The sequence below is a fragment of the Carassius carassius genome, chromosome 31 (assembly GCF_963082965.1).
Source record: "Carassius carassius chromosome 31, fCarCar2.1, whole genome shotgun sequence".
Lineage (NCBI taxonomy): Eukaryota > Metazoa > Chordata > Actinopteri > Cypriniformes > Cyprinidae > Carassius > Carassius carassius.
Window position 1 is genome coordinate 18775289 of NC_081785.1, and position 9354 is coordinate 18784642.

General features: G+C 37.4%; 1 protein-coding gene across 1 annotated transcript; it reads left to right on the forward strand.

The window, feature by feature from the left end:
- The first annotated feature begins 1918 nt into the window (after window positions 1-1918).
- Window positions 1919-4586, forward strand: LOC132112112 (thyroid transcription factor 1-like). The gene is made up of 2 exons (XM_059519694.1): window positions 1919-2643; window positions 3134-4586. Exons 1-2 carry the CDS (start codon window positions 2277-2279, stop codon window positions 3805-3807), a joined length of 1041 nt encoding a protein of 346 aa, XP_059375677.1. The 5' UTR covers window positions 1919-2276; the 3' UTR covers window positions 3808-4586.
- The last annotated feature ends 4768 nt before the right edge of the window (window positions 4587-9354 follow it).

Here is a 9354-nt window from a genome sequence, read left to right on the forward strand (position 1 = left end):
ATAATTTCATGCGCGATTATCATCACTGGTGCACAGACTGCGCCTAACTGTACCTTCAAACTAGAGAAATGCGTTTTCTTCTAGTTTAAGGATTATACTATTTCATTTCGCTTTGAAAGGTGACGAGCGTTTCTATAAAGTAAACTTTCAGACAATGACCACCAGAAGACGCTGTATTCCCTCCTGTTAAACGTTTGTTGGCTCATCCTAATAGTTTATGACATATAAAACCGTTATTCTGCGTCAAGCAATGGTTTTCTTTGCTATTACTGTGCCAATCTGAGTTTTATTAGATTTATTAGACAGAGGATAAATTATATGGGTTGGCCTTTTTTGTGTGTGTTCCTGGTTCTTCAGAGCAGTTGGTTATTTCACATTAACACTTTAAGTGTTCCATAAAATCGCAAAGAAAGAGAAATGCATAACGTAAAGAAATTTGCCATTGAATTATACTATATATAATAACTGCAGTAAGATTAAAAACGCATCACAATTTGTATCCCCTGATATTACACTCACAGTAATCTCTTAATCAGTTACCGACTTTTTACCGACTTTAAATAAGTAGGCAACTAGGAAAATAAATAGCACAATATCTTTGCAAAGTGCAAAAACTCTATTGCCTTAACTCTATTGCATATAGAAATAATAAACTAGCCTTTGAAATCCATTGGCCGCTATACCATAAGATCAGTGGTTCCTATATAAATTTGCTTAAGAATTTTGTAAACTTGCCGTTATATTTTGTTCAGCTGTTTAGACGGTTGCGGCATTTAGAGAAGACTCTGAACGAAGCAGAAAAACTAAAGTTTACACCAAATACTTCAGTCTACATCTGGATCTTTCCCCCACTGTCTTGAGAGTTGCCTGCATTCAAAGTCATTGTTTTATCCAAAATACTTGAATTCCTCGTGTCCCAAAATTTATTTTTACCAGCAGTTTTAAATTTGATACGCTGAATTGGTGTTATTGTAAGTAAATTAATGTTCGTTGTAACTGTTAGATGTTACATTCTGAAAGATAGCGTAAGACAACACGTTGTTTTGCCAATAGCTATAAAATTTAGTTTTTAGATTTGTTAAAATAGAGACATGATGAAATAATAATAACAATAAGAATAATAATAACTATTATTATTATTAGTGTTGTTATATTCGTCGTCGTCGTTATTTATAATAATTAAGAATTGTATAAAATGAAAATAGTCTGTTTTGTAAAACAAAATTTTTCAAACCCGATTTCGTTAAGTTTACTATCCATTTGGGCCTATATACATAGGATATATCCAGACTGGATTCTGTAAACTGTCTTTCTGTCCAATACTGAGGAAGATCTAGGGCTTCAGGACGATGCGCACTGGGAAGCAATACATTACTGAACTCACGCGAAGTTACTTCAGGACTTACTCCGGTTATTTCTGCGTCGTTAGCTTTACCTGTGAGCCTCTCCGCCTCTTGGGTTCATTTTCCTCAGTATCGTGTGTCTCAGCCGAGTGGATGGGAATTTGGACGACACGCTGCCTATGTCTAATAATATCCGACGGAAAGGGGCTTAATCATTTACTTGGCCTCTTAACACGCGCATATGTATTTATTTATTTGTCAGTCAGTGTTTCTGAGTCGTCGCAAGGGCTCTTTGCATGTTTGAGTACGATGGGGCATAATACAAACACGCCTGCAATCACCAGAAGCCTCTTGTGGCCATTAAAAGTCAGTAGTTCAACTCAGGCTTTTTTCAGAAACTGAGTGGTTCTCAGAGTCTGAAGTCCGCATATGCGCTCACATCAAGGAGCCCTTATAAACATCACTCCAACTGTCAATATATCATCCTTTGCTGTGTTGCTTGCCGTTCTTGCGAGCCCCACTGCCTCCGCATAAACAGCCTCGCGCGGAAAATTAACTATGGACGAATTAAATTTACGCAAATGTGTTGTTAAATGCTTAAATATTGTCGGGGTTGGGGGAAGGCATGGGTAGTTGAAGACCGCGCAAAAGAAATTGTGCGTGGGTGCACAGATGATAGCGCTGCTTTGTATTGTTGCCCTGGCTGCTGATGCCCCGCCTCTGATGGAAGCCTTAAACCTGGCACCAAGCTAAAACAAACGAAAGTCAGCTTCGAGCTCCCACTCAAACCAATTAAGGCGGACTCCAGTGCACACTCATACATTTCCATCCTGATGCAGCGACGGTGAAACAACAGAAACAGAGGAGCTGGCCAAAAAAAAAGAAGGAGAGATTGCCTTGCCTTCTTAATTTCTCCCTTTCCAACACAGAACAATGTCGATGAGCCCTAAGCATACGACTCCTTTTTCTGTATCCGATATCTTAAGTCCTCTTGAAGAGAGCTACAAAAAAGTGAGTATGGAGGGGAACAACTTGGGGGCTCCTCTTGCCTCGTACAGACAACCTCAAGTCACGCAAGCGGCGATGCAGCAGCACCACATGGGCCACAATGGAACAGTACCCGCTGCCTACCACATGACTGCAGCTGGAGTTTCCCAGCTGTCACATACAGCCATGGGGGGCTACTGTAACGGGAATTTGGGCAACATGAGCGACCTGCCGGCCTATCAAGACGGCATGAGAGGCAGCACTACGGCCACCAGCTGGTACGGAACGAATCCGGACCCACGCTTCTCTACAAGTACGTGAGATTGACATTTTTTTGTATTTTCCAGAACTGTTTGTGATTTTTGAATCATAGCAATTTTAAAAATGTATTCAGTTTATTAAACATGTCAGCTAAATTTTTTATTTTATTTAATTTTTTACTTATACTGTTTTGTAAAACTTAAAGTGTCCAAATGAACGTGGGGCTAATGAGAGTACTGAGGGGACATATGTTAAGCCAACCTCACGTGTTTTATCTAAACCCAAACAAACTGCAACAATTAACAGACTCCTAACTGCAGTTCCAGTGTTTGTCCAAAACTAGGAATTTAAACAAGAGACGATTGCGTAATTGTGCGCAATTGCGATAGGCATTCTCTTATTTTGCTATCTTGTTGTAACTCACTGAGCCAAGGAGCTTTTGTATCTTTGCTATTCATTATTTGTATTCAATTATTGATACTGATTAATTTACGGTTGTTGTTTTTAAATTGCAACGCTAAATAGGACTGTTCTTCTTGCAGTCTCTCGTTTCATGGGCTCCTCGTCTGGGATGAATATGGGCAGCATGAGCACGCTGAGTTCACTGGCGGATGTTGGAAAAGGCATGGGTCCGCTGACCAGCACGCCTCGCAGGAAGAGACGAGTACTCTTCTCCCAGGCGCAGGTGTACGAGCTTGAGCGACGCTTCAAGCAGCAGAAGTACCTCTCCGCGCCGGAAAGGGAACATCTGGCCAGCATGATTCACTTGACTCCGACTCAAGTTAAAATTTGGTTTCAAAACCACCGATATAAGATGAAAAGGCAGGCCAAGGACAAAGTGTCCCAGCAGCAAATGCAACAAGACAATGGCTCCTGTCAGCAGCAGCAACAGTCTCCACGGCGGGTGGCCGTGCCGGTGTTGGTGAAAGACGGAAAGCCATGTCAGGGTAGCAGCCATACACCCAACACTGGTGTACAAAACCACCATCACCAGGGGGGAAACGTCATGATTATGTCCAATAACAGTTCTTCAATGGGCCAGCATCAAAGTCAGCAGGTAGGCAGCGCCGGCCAGTCCCCAGATCTGGGTCAACACGCTGCAAGCCCCCCATCTCTCCAAACCCAGGTATCCGGCCTGTCACACCTAAACTCTTCCGGTTCCGAGTATGGAGCTGCCTTGCCCTGCTCCGCTCTGCTTTATGGCAGGACATGGTGACATCGGAACAGACAATAACAAAATGACAGGTGGATGCAGATCATCTGTATACTCTGCTCAAACAGACCATGAGAAAAGTGGTTGCGCTCTGAAATAATTGTCTCCTTTCTGGAGGGAGAAATGACAAGGCTACGAGCAACACGAGGATTGCCAAATGTCAAAGGTATCAAATCTTTTATTTTGAGGATGAGCGCCAAAACACCATTAAGAAGATGGAATTATTTATACACACTAGATTTTAAATGGAGACTGATTTAAACACTTAAATCAAATATTCTGTCATCCTGTTGGATTAAAAAAATGTCCCGACAACGAAGACATCTCCCCTCACATTTAGACTGCTAAATACCTTTCATGATTTCTTATAGATTTCACTGTAAAACTTAGCTTGTATATTTCTGTAAAAGGTTTGGACTGATTACATAGTTTTTAGCGATATGTATATTGTACAAAATTTTTATCGATTTTAAGGTTCACATGTTTTTTTCAGTTTCATTGTTATTTGTACGTTTAATCTTCTTGTAACTTATATAGATATTTGACTTAAACGCAGTCATACAATCATATTAATAAATTATGACAATAATGGCAATAGCCTAACAATATGTTTGTTTTAAATGTGGGTGTAAGAATCAATCAATCGGCGGCGCTAAAAGTGGGACCTGATCAATTGAACGATTTTTCTTCAAGAAAACTAGTTTAAAAGTCATCAAGCTTCCACACAATCGGCCATTACATTTGTTCAAGCTTTATGGAGACGCATCAGAAGGATTTTTGCTGCATGCGCTCATTGTTTGAAATGACAATTTCAACTGATTTTTTATTGGATCTCCCTTCAATGTGACAGGTTTGTTGAGCTGGATTTCTGCATCACATTTTGTAGTTTTCTGTGTCGCAACACCCATGGAGTCAAAGGTCAAATATTAGTATCCTAAATGTATTGGAAGTTATTTTTGCGTCGTGTATAAATATGTTTATACAACTTACGAAACCAGGGATCTATTTCCTACGAGCAAAATTAAACGCGTTTTGTGCATTTCTTACAAGAATAAATAAATAAATAAATAAAATGCACACAGGAAAACATACGAATGTTTCATACCAATTTGACTGTAAAACTATTTGCAACACTCAGATGCAAAACTAATTGGATTTAACCATATTAAAAGTACGTTGTAATCTATTACTTTTTCTAAGAAAAAAGTTATTGTAGAGAATTTTTTTTTTTGAGATTGTACTTTGTCGTAAGAGAATGAGTCAGTGCAGGCGAGGTCTCCACTCCTTGAGAGAAACTCACATCAAACAAGCGCTCCTAAAAGCTAACTTATCAATCACGTCGCTGTACAAACAGCAGCATTCTCCTCAATAACTTTGCAAGACGAAATAAACACACTTATCAGAGCGCCGTCCATCAATACCGTGTTTGTGAAGATCAGAGGTGAAATCAAATGCCATCGTGTTTACGCGTTGATAAAAACCGTCAAGGGGCGCGGTAAGATTGCCTGAGATGCCTGCTAAGACGTTTGAAAGTGCGTGTCGTGTGTTTCTCTGTGTATGTGGGACTTGCTAGTGCCAAGTAAGAAAAATATATTTTGTCCACAGACACATAATTAAATTAAATTAAATTAAATATTATAAAAACATTTTCATTACACTTTTTGGCCAGTTCAAAATTAAACAAAAATTAATTTAAATAAATAGCCCACAAATGGAGAAAAAAAAGCTCCAAACTATTTGCTACACGCAGGAATCGATTGTGGACAGAAATGTCGCACGTGATTGACTTTCTTTCTTTCTTTCTTTCTTTCTTTCTTTCTTTCTTCAGTAGCATTCGAATTATTTATCACTTCCTTTTTGGTGGGCATGACTCTCTTTTTGAAAAACGTATTAGACTTCTGTGAACTATAAACTCTTTCATAGATTTATTTTTCTTGCCTGCGTGATCACATGAAATAGTAGTCTACGGCATGCATATTTGAGAGCCATGATTATCGTTTATGTGTGTGTGTGTGTGTGTGTGTGTATATATATATATATATATTTTTTTTTTCTCAATTCATTCTCAATTATAAAATTCAAGTTTTAGCTTTTTTTAATTTAAATTATTTTAATAACTTTTTTCAAAACTAAACAATTTGTATCATTGTTGCTTTTATGACATAATTGCACTGTTCTCTCTCTCCCTTATAATACTAAGAAAAAAAATACTATTTTGCTAAATTGACCATAGGGCCTGGGAATAACCCTGCGTTCATTTGATTGCCAAAGTTTCTTTTTGCTTAAAAAACCAGAGTTGCAGTACATTGATTGATCTTAGTGTGTATAACTCTCGCTTATTTGTGGGAAGAAAAAAAAACTGTATGAAACTGTGGACTATTTGGCCTGATATTTTGACTATGCTTCAACAGCTAGCTCTAATTTAACTATTGATGCAAAGCAAAACTTGTACAAGGCCATGAGGCCAAATGCTCGGTATACCTCTTGTTGCTGTTCTCGCCTGGATTTTTTTACCTTTTAATCGCAAATAAAACCCTCTGCATGTAGTAAACCTTCCACTGATTAATGTATTTATGTGAAGCTCTCGCGCCAATAAGCGGGCAGTGGGGCGCGCGTTTTAATGACTCACTGATTGTAATGGAGCTCTTCTTTTCTGTGAAGGGTCGTTAAATCAACAGATCATTTTGTCGATTATGTCCGAAATTACACTTTCGAAGGCCTACAGATGCTGCTTTTACTTGCACTGATACTCAATTATATGTAATCTCCACCTAAAACCCTAAGCATTGTATATACAGTGTCTAAAAATACAAGATCAGTGGTCGAATACTAGAATATTATTTGATATTTAATTTCACCCAACCTTAAAAAAATGGGGTTGAGAATTTTTAAATATTCGTTCATTCATGCATGTCAATATCGTGACAAGATATAATATGTAAAAGGTTTACTTTAATTTACAAGGAGCGAAATCTGAAAGTGTGCCTATTACATCACTGCAATGTTAATAACCTTCAGTTTTTAGACAAATGTTTGAGGATGTCTGCTATCCTAATTGTGCATACTTACATCGCAAGTCTGGATGAGATGATTAACCACACACATAAAATAAATGTTCATTTTTATAGGCAAGTAAGATTTTCTTTTTTATCCGTTGTGCAAATTCAATCATTTTCCACAGCAATCTACCGGCGCCGAAAGAGTCTATTAGGATTTCGGAGATTCGTTTTGTTTGAGCTCCTCTGAAAGACTCCAGATTACATTAACATGTCTGAGGCTCGGTGTGTGGCCTTTGTGTGGAGCTTGTAGCTGTTGAAAATGACTTGTTGGAAGCGTGTATGCTCTCATCACTCTCACTCAACACACGTTGCACAACTGCCGGCTGTCCTCGAGGCTTTGGGTGCAAAGGTCCCAGTCACCTCCCTGCAATTAGACCCCAATCTCAACGCAATCATATTAAAGTTAGGATTTCTGAGGTTCGTTCCCTGCTTATTCTACATTGTAGTTCGGAGAAAGGGGTTGATATAACCTATACTATCTGCATTTATAGCGTATTTTGTATTGAATCTTATAGATAAACCACAAAGTTTGGACTTAATCGTACTTATTTGATATTATTAATATAATAATGTTATTAATGCAGTATTAATAATTAGATTGATTTAAGCGCAATGTCCCACTAAGATTTTCAAAGAGTATATAAGAGACTTCGTGTTCCCGTGCAAAGAAATTGTAAACATCAGATAAGTGTCATACAGTAAGTCTTTATGTTTACACTAATAACCAATAATCATGTCAATTGCTTTACTCATGCGACCATCTTTTATTTACACCGCTGACTTGAAACATGTCCACACAAAACATACCTGTTTCGGCCACCTTGGAAAAGTAAGGTTATTTAATGATTTGCCCACATTATGTAGTATTTTTAGTTCGCATTATATCAATTGCTCTGGAGCTGTCCGGGGTCCTGAAGTTTCTTCCACTATAGCATTGCATGTAAACTATACTGAATGAATAAGTTCTCGCCACAACAAAGTCAGACGAGAACGGTTCAAAGTCTAATTAAATGACAGAATTTTTTTTTTAATTATTTAAAAAAAAAATTTTTTTTGTTTATATCCAATACCACATTTCAGTATGATACAAACTTTATTCTTGACACACAACAGCGCAAGATATGCGGGGAATTTAAGGCAAATACTGCAATATAAAAGAACTTAACACACTTAAAACTGAGATCAAATTTGGCATTCAATTATACAAAGACTTAATCGTTTACAGTTATACAGCCACATAAAGCAAATCTCTCTTTGTTGGTACTGAATTATTTAGTCTTTAAAACGACAGAATAGGAAGCCTCTGCTGGAAAAAAAATGACAAGAGAAATGCTCTTCGTAGAAAACTCAAATTTTCGAATGCATATTGTGTTTAATCTAAATACATCTTAAATGGGGTCTGTAAAAGGAAAGTAACAAAAAGAAATTAAGATGAGCCAAGACTGGATTTCTCAGCACCTCATTCTTAGGTGTACCAGCTTCATCTGATATGTGCATGACAAATGGCACAATTACACATTAACTGCAATCACCTCCTTTAGTAAATCTTACTGTTAACTAGTAGCAAATATATATTTAATTGTCCAGCATTTATCTTCTTCTTGAGGCCATTGTGCTGCGTACGCAGACGAGGGTCATTTGCAAGAAGAAATAGTTAACATGCAGCGCGGAACACAAGATGCAGTGATACTTGACCTTTCAATGTAATTATGGCACCAGTGAAATGCAGCGCATTCAGTCTTATGTGAATGGAGCCTTTCCCATCCAATGAACAAAAGCGGCATTTTCATACCTTCCCATTTCTTTACTGCTTTTTTTTTTTTTTTTTTTTTAGATATTATTTTTTATTAAACATTTTAATTATTAAAAACAAAAACATATTAAAACAAAAACGCAGCACAGGAAATAATTAACATATCTATGAACATGTGGACAATTTACATACAGCATTTCATCATATGATTGAACCTAAATTTTTTCCAGTTTTTGTTTATGACCGTTTAATCTTTAGACACTTTAAAATATTCTCCTATTTTTTAAACAGGTGCGATTTACCATTGAGACAATACCTCAATCTTTCTAGAGTTACAACTTCAGATATCATAGATTTCCACATCTGAGTAGAGGGAGCATCACTACCAATCCATTTGACCATTATAGCCTTTCGGGCCAATATTAGGAGAAACTGAACAATCTCTTTGTGAGCTTTCAGAGGGTCAGGTATAAGCCCCAGTAGTTCTATACTGATTTTTTATTTTTTGTTGTTGCTCCTCAAAGAAAATTACAAAATTTAAATAGTCAAATTTACACTGCATGAGGCAAATTATCATGAACTGCAGAAATGTTCCGAAAAGAAAATACCTCATGTATTATTAGTTGTTGGGAAAGATATTAAATTGATGAATCTCCCGGAAAAAATACCACTTGGTCATTTGTTCTATTTTGCTTTTATAGCATAATCTTTAGGACAGCCCCCATACTATAAGACTGG

Coding starts and splice junctions, on each gene's coding strand:
- LOC132112112 (XM_059519694.1), top strand. CDS start 2,277: ATGTCGATGAGCCCTAAGCATACGACTCCTTTTTCTGTATCCGATATC. Junction 2,644..3,133: donor GGACCCACGCTTCTCTACAA/GTACGTGAGATT, acceptor TTCTTCTTGCAG/TCTCTCGTTTCATGGGCTCC.